The sequence below is a fragment of the Helicoverpa zea genome, chromosome 11, assembly GCF_022581195.2.
Source record: "Helicoverpa zea isolate HzStark_Cry1AcR chromosome 11, ilHelZeax1.1, whole genome shotgun sequence".
Taxonomy (NCBI): Eukaryota; Metazoa; Arthropoda; class Insecta; order Lepidoptera; family Noctuidae; genus Helicoverpa; species Helicoverpa zea.
Window position 1 is genome coordinate 11,818,337 of NC_061462.1, and position 18,594 is coordinate 11,836,930.

An 18,594-nucleotide genomic window follows, 5' to 3' on the forward strand; every position below is an offset into this window, starting at 1 on the left:
TGTTTGTATTCAGTATTGTGTAGTTTCTGAAGTTTGTAAGCCTTGAGGTGGGTGTCTGCTGTCGCAGTGGTAGAAGTCATTTGGTTTCCAAATTTTGTCAGCGGTTGCAGTGTAAAATGAGGATGAATTTAAAAAGCTCAAAACAAATGAGAATCTATAAATTGTCAGACTCTTACTGATGTCGAAGGAACATGATGGTTTTATGCACCAGGGCCGCGGTAACTCTTTCGAACAAACCTGCAGCCCCGGCAGGCCTTGGCCCTGCTGGGAAGGTGGACAATTTCTACGAGAAAACGTTACGTTTTTGGTAGAAGTAGCTAAAAATATGGTTTCTTATGCGTCAATGTTAATTTTTAACCGACTTCCCAAAAAGGAGGAGGTTCTCAATTCGGCCGGTATGTTTTTTTTTTTTTTTCTATGTATGTACATCGATTACTCCGAGGTTTATAGACCGATTTACGTGATTCTTTTTTTGTTCGACGCAGAATAGCTGCCAGTTGGTCCCGTAGTCATCAGGTCAGGATCTGATGATGGAAACCCTGAGAAATCGAGGGCAACCTTCAAAAGTTGTAGGCATACATAGGGTAAAAACTTGACACTCAGGTGTATACCTGAAAGCACTTTTCATCAGTGAAGGTTTGGAGCTGACCTGATGATGGAGACCAGAGAGGGTCGAGGGAACTCGACAACTGAATATGTAAACTACCTCGTGTTTGGGCTTATATTATTTGTATTGACGAGACCTTTGCAACAGTGAAGGTTTGGAGCTGACCTGATGATGGAGACCAGAGAAGGTCGAGGGAACTCGACAACTGATTATGTAAAATACCTCGTATTTGGGCTTATATTCTTTGTATTGATGAGAACTTTTCACTTATATAGGTAGTGACAACTATTTATTCGTATCACTGAAAAGCTGTAAATAAAAAACTTTTTTACAAAAAAATTAAACCGACTTCCAAAAACACTAAAAAGTAAAAAAAGAAATCTAATTAGGTGCATCGGCCTACAAGTCGGTGGCAAAATTAACTTAGTAACATCCATTAGACACCGACTTCTAGGCCGATGCACCTAATTAGGTATCAATCATCTTATCCCTTCGATTTCTTGTACGTTAAAAAAAATCTACCGTTATAACCAACATAACCAATATAAAATCCTCAGCCATTTGCTACCGTTAGCAACAATTTGTCGCATCTAGTCCACAATGGCATTCCTAAGAAATTACCGGTCGTTGTTCACAATCACTGACCGGCCACCGTGACGTTTCGCTAATGCTATCGGTACTTCTGATAATATGGATAATGTCTGGAACTACTATAGTATTAATAATAATAATAATAAATCATTTATTTCGGATTCATCCTAAAATTACATCCATATTTGTTAGTAAAATTACAAGCTTATAAACTAGTGTTAGTAACTACTAATACCTAAAACATTTAAATCACAATAAATAATGAACTGGCAGGTTCGGTTGGACAGCTAGACGATTGCATGCAACCGTATCCAGCGTGCCAGTATCGGAGAGTCCCACCGATCCACCAGCGCGCGCAGAATGCTGTTGGGACTGTCGCGCGTGCGGCGCATGATAGAAGCGCACCGCTTGCGCATAATGGCAGCAAAGCCGTCTGTGCCAGCCGCCGCAAACATCGCGGAGGCGCTGCAGTGGCGCGGCAGCCCCATCAGCACCCGGAACGCGTTATTGTATTGAACGCGCAGATCGCTGTACGTCCGCTGCGTATAGTTAACCCACAGGGTACAGGTGTAAAAGGACTGACAGTATGCTTTAAAAAGCGCAACTTTGACAGTCCCTGTGCACCGTGAAAACCTGCGGGCCAACATGTTACAACGGACGGACAGCGCTCTGCGCTCCCTTTCAATATCCTCACTGTCCTTAAGATCCTCGGTGACCCAGTGGCCCAAATACTTAAATTTTTCAACTTTATTTAGAGCTGTTCCACTTAGAGTGAACTTCGGAACGAATGTGTATCGCTTGTTGTCCGGTCTGAAAATCATTATTTCACTCTTTTTTGCGTTATATTTGAGCCCATGAGCCACCGCATAGGACTCACAAATTTTTAGGAGCTTTCGTAAGGCACCAATCGATGGACTCAGCAGCACCATATCGTCTGCGTAGCTGATGTTATTCACGCATACTCCATCTATATGACACCCTATGCCGGTGCTGCTGAGCTCATCGATCAGCCCATTGACGTACAGGCTGAACAACGTGGGAGAGGTCAGCCCCCCCTGCCTCACCCCGCAATCCAGCCTATATTCCTCCGAAAGAGAGCCTGCCCATCTTACACAATTCTTTTGCTTATTATACCAATACATAAATAATAGCACAAATTCCCTAGGTAAACAAGTTTCGTCCTTTAATTTATCCCATAGAATATCGTACGATACTAGATCGAATGCTTTCGATAAATCTAGGTAGCATGCATAGACTGGGGTCTTTCTACTCGTGTAGTATTGTACAGTCTGCTTGAGGCACAGGATAGCACTCTCGGTGGAAAGCCCAGGCCTGAATCCAAACTGCGCGTCATTTAGCGAGACGTGTTTATCCAGGTGCTGACCAAGCAGACTGTCCAACACTTTGGCTATCACTGTGGCTAGTGAGATCGGTCTATAGTTGTTTACATCCGATGTATCACCAGTTTTATTTTTAATGACAGGTACAACTATAGTGCGCATTAGATTATCAGGCAGATGAGCGTGGCCTAAACACAGAGTAAAAAACATAGCAAGCACTCTGGGTAAGTGTACACCTGCGTGCTGCAGGTGCTCGATGCTGAGGCTGTCGTGACCCGGGGATTTACCCCTCACCATGCCTTTGATCACCGAACGCACTTCCTTCGCAGTAAAATAAACACTACGTTCACCACCTTCCTCAGCATCGGGCTCCTGCCGCGCTGGCCCCAGAGGCGAGACCACTCTGAAATGGTGGGAGAACATAGTGGCGATCTCACTAGGCTCGTGCATTCCCGCCACGCTGACGGGGAGGCCCGGCTTATGATTCATTTTATTGGTATTTTTCCAGAACTGACCGAATTTTTTATTTGAGTGAAGTTCGGCAATAATATCCATTTTTATCTGTTCTTGGTTCTTTTGACACCACTTTAATTTTGATTTAAAAGCGCGCCTTGTTGCACACATATCATCATAAAGACGTCCCGCCTCAGGCTTACCCCCATACAGCCAAGCCAGAAAACATATCCGAGCCCTCTCATGAGCGCCTCGGACATGCCTATTCCACCCAGTAATGTGTTTACCTCTACGCTTTTCAGTAACATTATAACTACTTAAAGCGGCCTCCGACATTATACAAATAATCTCGTCATACATGTTATCTAACAGGATTTTATGACTTTTGTTACAACACATATTATCTGAGCAACTTCTTAATTCTGAGGGAAAATCAATTTCACGAAGTCTAGAGTGACATACACTATTATATTTCGCTATTTGAGTCGAGTCACGTTCGCCCCAGACTATTCTATTTATACAAACAGTGGGTATACAAATCTTAGGCTTAATCAAATTAAAATTACAACGTATAGATATGGGGTAATGATCAGACCAATAAGTATTATATAACACGCAGGCTGCGGACACGGACTGCCGCGCATCACCTGTCACAAGACAGTGATCGAGCCAGCGCCGACAACCGTGCGCATCACTGACAAACGTATGACTGTCCGACGGCATAAGTTCTAGGTCTACACAGTACCACGATTGTTCTGCACAAAAAGATAAAAGTTCGGTAGCAAATGACTCACCGGGGTGCGCATTGTAGTCCCCTAACATGAACACTGACTGTACATTGTGACTGTCAATTATAGCTGTCATTTCACTAAGACACTCTGTGAATTCCACTAAGTTATCATTGGATTCGGTAGGCATATACACAGAAAATATTAAGATGGAACGATCACTGAGCTCGATTTTTATCGCGGCGAGACGCACACTATCGCACTTTACTACGGTTACCGTCGGAAACGCAACCTTTCTCCACAGTAGGGCAACTCCGCCATAGGGCCTGCCGCGTAACACTCCTGCCGCTGTATCCACTGCAGAGGTACCCGTGCAGGCGAAGTCGTTGTCTATCGTGGCCAGGTATCCAAGGTCGTGCGGCATAAGCCACGTCTCCTGCAGCGCCACAACATCTGCCGAGCGACAAAGCTGCCGCACGCATTCCACTGACCTCGTCACATTTTTGCAGTTAAAACTTATCAAGTTGATATTATTCATAAATTATTCGATTTGCCTATATTCTCGCTAGTCACACGGACATTTTCCTTATCACGTTTGATAATGTTAACAAATCGACGATAGGCTACCCCCTTTGGCCAGAAGTCATCATTAAGGAAATTTATTAAGGAATGTTTTGGTACGAATATTTTGTATGATTCGTAATCCTTCGCTAACTTCATGTCCATTTTTTCAATTTTAACATCCATGTTAGTTTTTTTCTTTATGTAGGTATGGATATCACACACAGACACGCCCTTTGCCACATTATAAATGTACATGGGAACCTTAGTTTCCGCTGCCATAAAATTACATCCAGGCTCAGGCTCCGCTTTTCCTCGCTTCCCAACGAAACGGTTTCGAAACCTTTTGTTTTGAACACGAATCCACTGTTCACTCGGGGCCTGTGTCTTCCAATTCCCTTCTTTAACAATCTCCGCTAAGGATTTAGGCGCCATAGGGCTGGATCCATTTCTATCGACTGGTGGTGGTAGCGGCGCAGTACTGGTGGCCGGACTAGATAATGTCGGCAGCTGAGCGGGGGACAGGGGACCGCGGCCGCCGGTCGCCGCGGGGGACGGCGTCAGGGGCCATGCCCCAGCGACCGCCTCGCGCACCGGCGCGGGCGGTGGAACGGGCGCCGACTGCGCGTGCGGAGCCGCAAGCGACTCGATCAGCTGACCAGCGACATGCGTCATCGTAGCCGTTGCTCGTCGTTCGACGGTAGACTCGCCTTGATGACTTTGACTATTACCCTCCAATATTTTATTATCGATAATAACGGTTTTTAATGCTGATTCCAACGTAGATTGTTGTTGATAACATTCACTACTGCCTTCATTGCACTCTGGCGGCAACCCGATGGGACCACTATCGCACTCAAAGTTTGCAAGTCTTGCGACATTTGCACCTCTTTTGGTGTTTACATTGCGCCATCCTGATGAAAGATTTTGCACCTCAGTTCTCAACTGGTTCATCTGTTTAACTGTAGCATAATCTTCTTTCATCATGTCGAGATCCTGCCGCAGCTTAACAATATCTTTCAGTAGCCTCGTCACGTCAACATGATCGAACAGAACCGGGGGTAACTTCTCAAGATCGCGGGCCACGAAGACGGGGATATCCTCGGAGTCGGTATCGCGAATAACACAGATGATGTCGTCTATGTTTCGAACACTTTTACCGGCCTTCCTCCTCGTTATCTTACGTTTCTTTGTCGGCAACGATTCGAACAACAGATTCTTCGCCGCTACTATTTCACTCTCAGAGAAAGCGCTCACACAGATTCTGCTAATACTTTCATCGTCCATAACAGCAATCTTATTATGGACGAAGGCCAAAACTTCGTTGATCACTACATTGCAGTTTGCACATTTAACCACAGAGGACATTTTTAAATCCGTAATACCACACCGTCACGCACAATATCCAACCGTACGCATACGCGCGCGCGGCGTGACTCCGACTCCGACGTGTATTAACAAACAGGTAAAATTAAACCGAAGGAAGGAAAAAATCTGAAATCACCAACCTGCATTGAGCAAGAGTCTGTGTGCGAGGAGGCCTGTGCCCAGCAGTGGGACGATAAAAAGGCTGATGATGATAAAGAGTACCTATGTTATTGTTAAATAGTTTAAATCTGATCGTAATTGCTCCTGCAAAAAATACAATTTTAGCTACTACATACTATAATTTCGTTTTTTTAACACTGCTACTTTCCTCGCAAAAACGTAAAACCGATCATTTGCTACCATTTCCGAAAAAATCTACAAAAATATACCTCCCAAGGCGATTACGGTATTACTAAACGATTCGATTAAAAAAAACTACATCTAAACCGTCAAATCTAACAGTTTTCTATCGAGCCGCTCTATAATTTTGCTAAACTCTATCATTTGGTGTTTAACGGTAATTTGCGGGGCAAGATGGCGGAGCTTCCGTTTGTCTATGGTGTTTTATTTCCTGTGTCTATGTCACCCTGTGTGGTTTATGGTCAACGTTTAATGATGAAATTGATTAATGATGGATATTGTTTTTGGGTGTCGCTGTGTGGGGTATCAAGACTTTTTCTTGGTAAATGGACTTTGGAACTCGTGGCTAGTGGCTACGTAGCAGCCACACACATCAAAAATGTTAAGTACAGTTAAAAGTGGTCAGTCCCTTGATGGGTGACCATCTATGCCATTCTAAATATCTACATGTAAAAGTAGCCTTAAGCCTTTCTCAGGTTTTGTACTACTTGGCGACCAATATTCCACTTAAATCGGCCCAGTAGTTTTTTCGTCAGAGCGCTACAAACAGATAGAAAGACAGTTATTACTTCCTTTCGCATTTATGCATAATTTAAGTAAGGATAAAATTCTAAAACAAAACCCAATATTTCTAACTAACATCATAATGTCTTAATCCAACCAAATTGATTGGTTCCAATAAACAAGAACTTCGTATAAATATTCATAATAACCCTAAAACGGTCAGGGGGTAGATTTGGCCCATTTATTTATTTAAGCAATGTTGTAAATATTCTTGTGATCTTGTTATAAAATTATGCAAATGTAATCTGTCATTGATTGTTAAGTTCGGCCACACACTGAGTCCATGTTCTTGGGAAATTAAGCTGTTCTAGAGTTAATATTAAGCTTCCGTTTATAATAAGGTAAACTACCTATAATATTAAATGAGAAAGTTACTTTATCTGCTGAGTCCTTTCAAGGTTAAAAATCACTCCTAAAAATATGTGCTTTTAAATAATGGTAAAATTGCAAACGCTTAAATGATGAATCTCTAAATCAAAATGAACTGAATTTAGTCCCGATGTAAAGCCGATTCTAACTCTATTTTTAACAGACTTCCCAAAAATAATTGAATTGAAAAGAATCGTGTTTAATTCAACAACGTAGGTACGCTTTTAAATGATGAATCTCTAAATCAAAATGAACTGAATTTAGTTCCATTATAAAGCCGATTGCAACTTTATTTTTAACCGACTTCCCAAAAATAATTGAATTGAAAATAATAGTGTTTAATTCAACAGCGTAGGTAGGTATATGTTTTAATACCAATTCTAATACTATCCACTAAACAAAGTTATAACTTACATGACCAACGTTTGTTCGTATTTTCACATCCCTTAAAAGTTTTTATAAGGGATGGGAAGGAAAATACCGTTTGCCAGTTAATCAGTAATTATTACGATTAAATCGGAAGTGATCCCGGAACGGCAGATCTCCGGTAACGGGACAAACCCTTGCACCCGGGATCCCGTTACTTTCGGGTATTTTCTGTTGTTTTTTAAAAACTTTTTTGTTGATACAATTTTTCACAGTCAACTTGACACGGTGTTTCGTTTCGTTTGTCAGTCCGTTTTGTTATTGTATACTCGTAAACAGTGTTATGGGATAGGAATGGGGGATATGGGAAATAAGATTACGGTACCTTTATAGAAATATCTCCGATGGTACGAAAGTGTTTTTTCAAGGAAAATCGACAATGTTAAGTAAGTAGACTCTGAGGGCATTATGGTGTATTTTTTTCTTCTAAAGATTAATAATCTCATTAAAAGTAACAGTCTGAAATAAATAAGGACTGTTCAGCAAAGTTATGAATATAGAAATCATTTACAAGCATATCTATGGAAAAAGTGAAAAAAAAAAAACAAATAAACTTGAAAAGGAACGAACACTTTTTATTTGCTCTTGAAAATTCTAATGTTTAGTATTCTAAAATTATAAATCTCTTAATCTTAATCTTCATAAACTGCGTTCATTAAACTATCTAGATTAAGTAATTTAACTTAAGTAAGACAAAGCAAGGGTACGATAGACCCAAACATTTTTTATGGATCGCGAAATACGATCCGCGGGCGTGGGTTAATGGCTTGTAAAATGATCGTTAAAAAAACTGTGTTCTTGACCTCAGAGAGGTATTTTGAAAATATTGATTTTTTAAAGGGTTCCAATTCTAAGCGTGTTTATTTGAATTGGTGTTGACAATATTAGAAGCGGGATAGCGTTGTGTATTTTTTTGTGTGGATAGGAAATCAATACCTATTGGTTATGGTTTTAAATCACTATAAAAGATTTCCGGGTCTATACTCTGTGTCAAATTTTATCAAGATCACCAGCTTCCATCAGCCGATATATACAAGTCCCATGGGATCTACTCCACGCACCCTAATAAGAAGTAGCCTTTCTCGATAAATGTGATTTTTACTGAAAGAATCGGTTCAGCAGTTCCTGAGATAACCGCATTACAAACAAATTCTTCAGCTTTACAATAAGTATTATACTTACTTCCACAGTAGGAACTACTCCTTGCAGCTAGGTAAAAAGTAGCCTATAGCCTTCCTCGATAAATGATCTATCTAACACTGAAATGATTTCTCAATCGGTCCCGTCATTCTTGAGACTAACTCATTCAAAGAAACCAACTCTTCAGCTTTATATTACTATTAGTATGTTATAGGTAATTAAAATATGTGTTATGTTAAATTTAAAGCTAACAAGTAACTAGTAGCTAGGTCAGTGAGTGAGTTTCTCAAGGAGCAGTGATTTCGTCCAGGAGAGCGACTTGTGGCAACGTGAGGACCACACCGGGGCACGACGGTGGATGAACGTGAATGTGGAAACACTGGGGTTGGATGCGGTAGTTTTTTGTTACACTATGTAAAAAAGTATGTTATGACTTTTTTACATAGTTTTTCAATTTTTTAAATCTTAAGTATAGTTAAGTATACAGAAAGATATCTATCAGTGTATCACCGTAAAATCAATAAATATATGTACGTCTAAAAAATAGGCGTTTAATACATATTTTTTTATCATGACCAGTAAACCACGGCTAACTGCACTATCAAATTAGGTAACTGATTACAGCAACACGAAAATCATTCTCTGTATCTCACCTTTTCGACACTTTACATTAGGTACCTTTGCAGATATTTTTAATAACGCAGTATTTTTTTAAATATTAGTTAGGTAAATCTGAATTATTATAAACAAAAATATCATAATATACCGCATCCACAATTTCCCCCTCAACGTCCAACAGCCCACCAGCACGGTCGTTTAGAATTTCAGCCAGTGGATGCATCTCGCGAAAAGTATCGCGGGTTCGGTTCCCGACTCGGTATGGTGTCGAGTGGTGACTGGTTCACTGTGCTATGGTATTCCATGAGGTTGGACATGGGAAAGAAAGGATTTCTTAATTAAGTATCTACCTAGTTGTTTGTTCATAAGCCTGAAAGGTTCTGAGGTTTGGAGAAGTTTTATGAGAATGCAAAAAATGTCTATTCGATATTTTGGTTTGTGTTTAGAGAGTTATTACTTAGATAAATAGCAAGACATATTCAAAATTGACTTAATTCAATGACAAGTTTTATATCACTTAAACTGAAACATGAAGTTAATTTATCTACTCAATATTTAGCTCAATATTTAGACTAAACTAGACTAGTGGAGTCATTATTATTTACCCTATTTCTTTGCCAAATGTATAGACATTTGTATTTCACAGTAGCTTGGATGGTATATTTATTATAACCCTACTTGTGTACCGACTAGCCGGGCTAATTGTGGTGTCTATAAAATCTCATGCAGAAACCAAGTGTCATTCAAGTGTCACTTGGTTTCAGCCGAACATATTTCGCAAACTTGATTCAATGTTTTTCCCAAAATAAATACTGACACAATTCAGAAAGCACAATTGACTTGTACACAAGTGCATTAACAAAACATTTAATAGTTACAAGGTTAACAACAAGCATTGTACCACAAAAATAGAGTCGCCGAGTCAAACGCTACCTACAATACCGCGGCGCCCGAGGGAGGAAATAATTAATGATGATTGGCCTTAAATTACCCTCTTGGGACCTCCTCCATCCCACTCGCACCCACACAGGCTATCCCGACGAACCTTTTCGCACAAACCGGGATCCTATATAAGGCCTACAGGTAACCGCCAAAGGTAGACCCTTGCGGGACGCCGAATCGTTCACACCTGTACTCGCCGCGAGCAGAAATGGCCGCCGAAACTTACGGACACCGACTTATCTACGAGAAAGACATGTTCGCGTCTGACGTGATGCTTGAGTATTCGACTGAGGAGTGCTATTTGTCCTGGCCGAGGTCTCCCGACTCCGGAAGGTCAAGCCTGGAGCCCACACCTTCAATTGATGGCAGTATCAATCAAGATTCTTCACATATCGCGTATAGAGGATTATCGCACGATGTTTTGGAAGACAGTGCTGAAGATAACGAGGTTTTGGAGTCAGGGAAGAGGCGCGGGCGTGCCACCAGTGCTGCAGTGTTGAGGAGGAGGCGCCTCGCTGCTAATGCGAGGGAAAGGCGAAGGATGCAGAACCTAAACAAGGCATTCGACAGGCTACGAGGTCACCTGCCTTCTTTGGGCGCTGATCGTCAGCTGTCGAAGTACGAAACCCTGCAAATGGCTCAGACCTACATATCAGCCCTGTACGAACTCCTACAGTAAGTTGCACACAAAACAGCCGCTATTTGCCAAATTAGATTTAACTACAGGGATATTTATTTTAAGTTTAAGTACCGGAATACTCGTTACCACTTAGGTTAATCAGCTTCAAGTTTTTCCGTTCGAAATTAACTTTTAAAGTGTTGGGTTACTGTATCGTGTTACGTTTAAAATCTTACGCTTATTATTTTTTATTGTATTTTTGTGTAAGTTTTTTCGCTCTTTACTTTAAAGACTGTGTTTACATTGTGTACAAGGCTTAAAAGTGAAAAAATATAGTTCATTGTAGTGTCTAGAAGAAGTAGCCATATCTATCGTAAAAACAGTTAAATCCTAAATTATTAATTTGTGTTATTGAAAAAACTCTTTCAAAAACTGTTATCCTAGAAAAACTTTTCCAATGTAAACTAGAATTTTAGTTTTAAGCATATTTCAATTATCTCAGCAGTGTAATCCGTCCTACCGATATAGTATTAGATAATTAGTTCTTAGTAATTTAGTACTGAAGACATATTTCATCTTTGCCTGTAAAAGTATTAATGAAATAACTAATGAACACTTAAAGTGAACATTAAATTACTTTTAGAAGTGACAGAATGCAGAATTTTGTATATACTACTTTTTAGATTTAAGTTCTTTTGAAAAACAGTGAAAATTTTCAAATATGTTACCTACCGTGATGAATTGTGAAGAAAAAATATTGTATAATTTTCTGTTTCAATACTCAGTAATTCAGAATTCAAGATACTAATTTGCTTTCAAATACCTATAATATCTCATTAATTTTGTACCTAATATTATGTTATTTAAGTTACCAATACCTACTTGTATTTTTTTATATTCAATTTGTGCCTTTTTCCCACATTTTTATATGTATTTTTTTCTCTCTGCGTTTTGAAAATTCTTTCACTTTTCTAAGTAAAAGCCAGTAAAACCAGTATTAATAAAATTGTTAATAAATTAGAATGTAGATTGTTTACGTAATTCTAAGTAGTTTCGAAAATGTTTTTTCATGTGTAAATATACAAATTATGTTTAAAAAACTGTGTTGTTTTCCTTTACCTACTGAAAATGCCTTATCAATCCTTCTTTATTACAAGATGTGGAAATGAACTCTCTATTTTCTTCATAACAATTAATTTCATATTTATTTAAGTAAACTCACTTACCTCACTTATACTTAAAGTACGTAGCTAAGTTAAAGATTCATTTCCTATCATGATAAACATCATCATCATCAGCCTTTTTCTCGTCAAACTGCTGGGCACATGCCTCCTCTCACACAGAGGATTTAGCGTTCATATATTATTTTCATCTTGGTGCATATATATAAAAGTGGTAAAATAATGAAGAAATGGGAAAAATATTGGTGATATCGTAAGTAATATTTGACACCAAATTGTTATGAACTCAATATAAATAAATATAACACATGTAGAATCAATATAAATACATTCAATAGAATAAAGACTTTCTTCTTATACAGACAAACGTAATCAGCGTAACATGCTGGATCAAAGCGGAGAGGCTAATTTAGAATCTATTATTATAAAGCTGAAGAGTTTGGTTCAACGCGATCTCAAAAACTACAAGTCCGTTTTGAAAACATATTTCAGTGTGAAATAGGTAGCTCAATTGTCAGGGAAGGCTAACAGCTAAAAGCTACTTTTTTATCCTGTTGCGCAAAGTAGTTTCCACAAAGAAATAGTATTAGAGTAAGCTACAGCCTTCCTCAATAAATAAATGGGGCTATCTAACACTGAAATAATTTTTCATATCGGATGAGTAGCTCCAGAGATTTGCACATTACAAACAAACAAGCAATCTTTGTAACATTAGTTTAAGTATATAGAGGTAAGTACCTAGCACTTATAGATGCATCTATTACCTACTGCCCTTCTTCCCTACATTCAATTCCTAAGCATGAATATTAGTAGGTAAATTTCCTCCCCAAAGACATGACCAGTCTATCAGGACCAGAGTGACAGGACAATCAGTCAAGATCCAGGGTATGCAAATCGGGCAGATGTTTCAATAACCAACTTAATCAGACCTCTTCAAAACAAAAGGTACGCGATTTTAAACCTTATGTCCTCGGAATAAGGTAGTGGGGTGTCGATGGGTGAGGTGAACTGAAGGTAGGTTGATACAGTGTCCGGTGGCGACATTGTTTTTTTTTTGCTGAAATAGGGCAGTTTTTTTCGATATAGGTACGTTTACTGTGTAGCACCTATGTTAATTTTAATGTATTGTTGAATGAGACCAAACGTACTTAGTAGGAAATCTAGAAAATTAACACCAAAAGGCAGTAACGCTTTCATGACTGACAAATATGCCAATGCTTATAATATTATGGGGAGATCGTTTACCAGTCATTGTTATTCCATCAGTTAAACCACAGTGGTTTTGTCACCATACGAATATAGCTAATTTATTTGCTGGTACTTATTTGATTTTTTTGAAAAAATGCGACTGACGAAACGCCGATCTCAAACTCAAAAACTATTTCCAAAAAAACAAACGTAACAATCACAACTATTTTCATTAAAAACACCGCCATACAATTAAAAAACGTAACGTGTTAACATAATAACGGGTTCCATTCGTTTTTTAACTGTTAAAGTAACGTCTTAATTTCACATGTCAAATGTCAGATTTGACAGGTCCGATCTGCGCAGGAGTGCAATGTCATGCGCGATTTCTTTGCGCAGATCGTTGGTAAAACGATAAGCTATCATTATATGTGTCATTTTTATTGTTAATTTGATGGCGATGGTAATTTGTTACGTGATATGCAATTTTTGTGGGATGAATTTTGGTGTTTTATTTGGGGGTGAGAAATAAGAAGGCATTCTCTGCTAGAGTAGTCTGATCAATAGGTTTTAATTTTGCATTTTCCAAACCATTTTAAGCCTAAAAAGGACGTGATGAATGTACCTTAACCAGTAAGTTAATATTTGCAAAATTTGTAAACAAAACCTGAATGTAAGCTCTTGATATAAACTTCAGACTTTTTACAACTACTTGCTTTATATTTAAACTTAAAGAACAATAAGAAAACCTGTAATAGATAGTACCAGACATATTTTTTAAACGAACACACACCAGTTACAAAACCAAGAAGGTTTTGTAATATGCATAAAAGAAAAACAACTTCAATGGATCTTTGCCTAAAAAAAAATAATAAAGCACACTCCCCTATTTGACATTACCGGCGCATGCGCGTCAACTCCATGAATGTAAACTACGTGATTGGTTAACCGCCGGCCAATCAGCGAGCAGCGCATAGAGCACGATTTGAATTCAATTGTCGAATGTACATAGATTAAGTTTTGTGGTTAGTATGGTTCTTTTGTTAGTAGGTATAAAGAGTGGGAAAACTTTTATGTGCTTTTTTTCTGTTCGTAGTTTGTATGGGAATTGTTTGTAATTCACAGACAATCTTTTAGAGTACTTGTTCAAGGTAGGTTCTTGTAAGATGAAGAATTTTATGTTTGCTATAGTAGGTGCTATAGACGAAGATATAAGTAAGTAGGTACCTAATTACTTCTTCATTTAAAAATTAAAAAATCGGTACCAGGTAATAGGAAGGTATTATTAGGTCCTATATAATTAGGTGGTTCTGCTTTCTCTAAAGTCTTTTTGGGTGTTAATTGTAGGAAGCAGAACATTCATAAATGTTGTACAAACAGCTGATAAAATAACTTTTCAAAACACCTAAGCGTTCTCAAAAACCTTTTCATCCCTTCGTATAATGAAATGCATCCCTTTCGTCTTCGTTTGACACGGAAATGTGTTAATTATTGCTTAATTATAACTTTTATTTTATAATTGCTAGCATTTGGATCTCTCGTATAATTACATAGTGTTAGTTTGATCCCCTAGCTGATGTGTAATGATAAAAAAGGACTACACCACGGCAAAAAGAGACAGAAAAAGATACTTTATCACCTCATAACCTCAATGATATTCCCTTAAAAAGAACAACAAAATTAAACTAACAAAATAATACCAACAAATAAAACTGTAACTGAAGATACAACGTATTTAAAAGATCAGGTAAGCGCCCGTGTTCAAGAAAGTGATGCAAATTAAACTTTTAATCCAGTCTCCACAATACAGAAACAAGTGCAAACTACAAACATCTATGTATTTAAAGAATTAGCGACTCCGAAATAAATTGAAGACCAAATCGATTTACAATTACGAGGAGCGATAAGAAAATTGAACTCGATCCAGGTACGGACAGACGGGCAGGATACAATGCAATTACCCTGTCTGTGTTCTTTTAAATGCAAGTGAAAATTCACAATTAGACGCCTTGCTAATGTTCGGTGTAAAATTGTTGGGAATGTAAATGGGTACGGTTGTGTATGAGGTTTTAAAGGTTCTGAATGTATTGGATAGTTCATAAGGTAAATTATGGAATTACTTTGGAAGTTCGAATGTTCGTTTGTAATATGTTAGGAAAAATATATAACGTTAATTTCACGAGACAATTTACAAATTATCACCTTATATTTTTCGTAACATTTTATTGATAGTTCTTGCTAAAATGAGGACGCTAAGGTATTTTAAGAAATAAGAACTGTTTTTATTATTTAGGGATCTGTAGTGTGTGTTTAGAGTGAAGAGATTTCTTTGAGAGCAGACTTATGTGACTGATATCTTTTAGTACAAATTACTATTCAAACTTAGAATGAACTCGTGTCAACGAAGCGAATCAACTTAAGGATCCTATCAATCACAATAGAGGTTAATTCATAGAAAAATACTTTTAAAGAAGATAAAACAGAAAACAATATTTCCATAATATCTTACCAACTGGATACAGTAAATAAAGATGTACTGTCTCTTTTTCCAACTCCACAAATGATTAGAAAAGAAATAATGGCTCATAAGCAACACCCATTCGGTAGCATAAATGAAATATGATGAAGATATTAGAATTAATTCCCAAAGCGGAAGAGAGGCGGTGCCAGGAACATCAATATAGTCAGAAATATAAAAAAACAAGAGAACTTTTTGTAGATTTGGTAATATTTCGTAAACTCAATTGGCAAAAAATGGTAAAAACTACATTAAAAAGATTGAAAAGGTTAAACCTCTTAATTAAGAATGAATTATTTCCTTCGGTTATAGTTTTACGATGGATTCTTTTGTTTCTTGTTAAGAACTTATCCTTACACGAGTTAATATTGAGGAATAGATTCTGGTTTATCCCTGCTGGCATTTTCTGGAAGCTGGAGGTATCTGAGGACCTATGTTTTGAAATATTTAATATTCCTGTCTATTTCCTCATCAATTAAGTCTAGTATATTTAAACTAATACCAGCAAAACAAAATTCTGCAAACCTATTAAATATGCTGATATTTTTTACTAAGACTTTCATCACCTGTCAACATAGACGGTACAAATTACAACAACATTTATCTACGAAATGATCACCAAAGTTTTGCTTCTTAATTTATCGCATATAAAACTAGGATAAAGATTATCTCGATACGAATCTCAATAGTAAAACAAATAATAAAAGAATAGGTGGAAAGGGAACAGCGCTATACACGTGAAAGAGAGAGAAACACATCTTCTTCCGGTTGCCTCAGCGCAGGTGACACAAAATTTATTCCGAATTTGAAAACCGAAATATATATTATATGGGATACAAACGGCTTTTTAAATATGGACATCCTTTATGCGGCGGCGACGCTTGACATTTTTATATTTGTCGTCGAGTTAATAAAAAGGTATTTGATTTATGGAAAAATAATGGAGCCTCTGTGAGGGAGTCTTAGAATTCGGTTAGGCAGATTAATGCTACGCCTTTATGACGACTCTTTAGAATTTTATGTCGTGAAAGTACCTACTTCTGATTTAAATTAAGAAATGAAATGTTTTTTTTTTAAATAATAGATTCATTTTTTTTTTCTTTACAATAAGTTCGATTTTGAACATCTATTTTTTGGATGTAAAATAACACCTACGCTTCTTTGTAACACTCAATAATTATTTCACAAAGTGTCAATAACTTTAAAACCTATGTTTTTCCCAACAAATAAATCACTACTCAGATACCGTGGGACGCTGGCAATGGCACACAGCTTCAGTAACCTCATAAATTTAACATTTTGGTGAGATGACGAGATTATCACAGTTTTTTTTTTTTATTTAAAAAGCCCTTGCACTATTGTGGTTTTGACATTTCTTTTGTTTTGATAGGTTAAAGATTTATGTTGAGAAGAAGATAGATTCGGAGAATATTAATAAAAAATAAAATATTTTTAACGCGTTTTTTGATATGACTAGTTTTTGCCATGAAATATAAAATGTCGCTGTTATGTTTTTAGTGTTAGTAAATATATATGCTTATATTACAATGCTGAAGATAATGTTTCTTTGTTTTCTTGAACCTCCGGATCCTCTGGCCCATTTCCCACGGGATGCGGGTGAAACCGCGGACCGAAGCTATATACTTCTGTATGTAGGTATAGTTACATATGCAAATAAAATATTAGAATGATAGAAGAAATATTATAAAATAATTAAATATCCGAAATATTATCTTTACTCGGTCTTATAAGTCATTCCTAAAAAAAACTTTTTTTTAGAGTTCGTAAGCGAAAACAGACAATGTGAGAACCTCTTTTCTTGTCATACTTTCAATAAAATTTATAGCCCACGGTTAGTTCTATAATTTCTATAGATTTTTCACAAACGACATTTTAATCGTAGGTAGTCAAAAATATCCCACAGAGATGAACGTTTCCTAAAAAAACTTAACACAAGCATATTTCATATTCCGATGATAGAAAATACATTAAAAACATATTATTTAGTACTAAATTAACATATAACTATCGTTTATATTAATTTCGTTACGGGTGACAAATTAAAACCACTTAAAATGATATAAAATGCAACCCTTTTTATTGGAAACCGCGTTTTTTGGTACAAAATGTCCCCAAGTTTTTGAAAAAAAATGTCTAAAGTAGCTCATTTGAATTTTTTGATGATTGGTGTGTTATTGGTTCAAAGTTTTTTTGTTATTAATATTTTTTGGTAGTCTGGGAACTTAAGAATTATGATTGTCTCAGCTGCTGCAACTTTCAAATTAATGTTTAAATTATTAGGTACTTAGGTAGATATATTTTGTTTTTGACTAAGTTTACGTAAGAAACCGTCCAAATGAAATAAAAAGGTTGTTTGGTACCTTCGAGAATTATTGAGGTTACACATAATTGCAAAAACAATGGGTCAATACATTTAAAATCGAAAGAGACTTCCTATTCGTTGTTTCCATTATAGTAACTTAACTTGGCTTTATTCAACAACCTATCAGCTAGCAAGAGAACTTAAATTAAACCAATGTTACCAACCAGTTTAAATCTACCCTACCCAACAAAGAACGAAAAACAAAACCTCCCCCTTTGAACCATTCTCAAAAAAAAAAAACAAAAAAGAAAATATGCAAAATTCAAAAACAAGATTGAATCAGACGCTTAAAAACTTCTCACGACATAAATTACGTTTACAAGAGCGTCCATCTTTATCCGGAAGTGGCGTAATTTGTCCAAGCTTACGCATCGGGACTTCCTGCGCTGCGCCTGCGCAGGCTGAAGGAAAATAAACCTGCGCTTGAGTCGGCGTCTCGTCGTGAAGTATCCGGTCGTATGATGTGGATTTAGTGAGTATTTTTTCGTGATTTGGTAACTGAAATATTTATTTTGTTTGGTAGTATTTGCTAAGTTTATTTAAATTGGTTCAGTAGGCAGTTTTAGCGTGAAAGCGCGGCAGACAGAGAGAGCTACTTTCGCATTTATAACTTTGTAAGGAATGGATGCAGTTTGAGA

The 18,594-nt window shown here is 37.2% G+C and overlaps 1 protein-coding gene across 1 annotated transcript; it reads left to right on the forward strand.

Moving 5' to 3' along the window:
* The first annotated feature begins 10,275 nt into the window (after positions 1 to 10,275).
* LOC124634619 (protein atonal-like) lies at positions 10,276 to 10,746 on the forward strand. The gene has a single exon (XM_047170270.1). The coding sequence runs from the start codon at positions 10,276 to 10,278 to the stop codon at positions 10,744 to 10,746; it is 471 nt and encodes a 156-aa protein (XP_047026226.1).
* The last annotated feature ends 7,848 nt before the right edge of the window (positions 10,747 to 18,594 follow it).

Excerpts from the sequence above, each read along its gene's own strand:
- LOC124634619 (XM_047170270.1), top strand. The coding sequence starts at position 10,276 with ATGGCCGCCGAAACTTACGGACACCGACTTATCTACGAGAAAGACATG.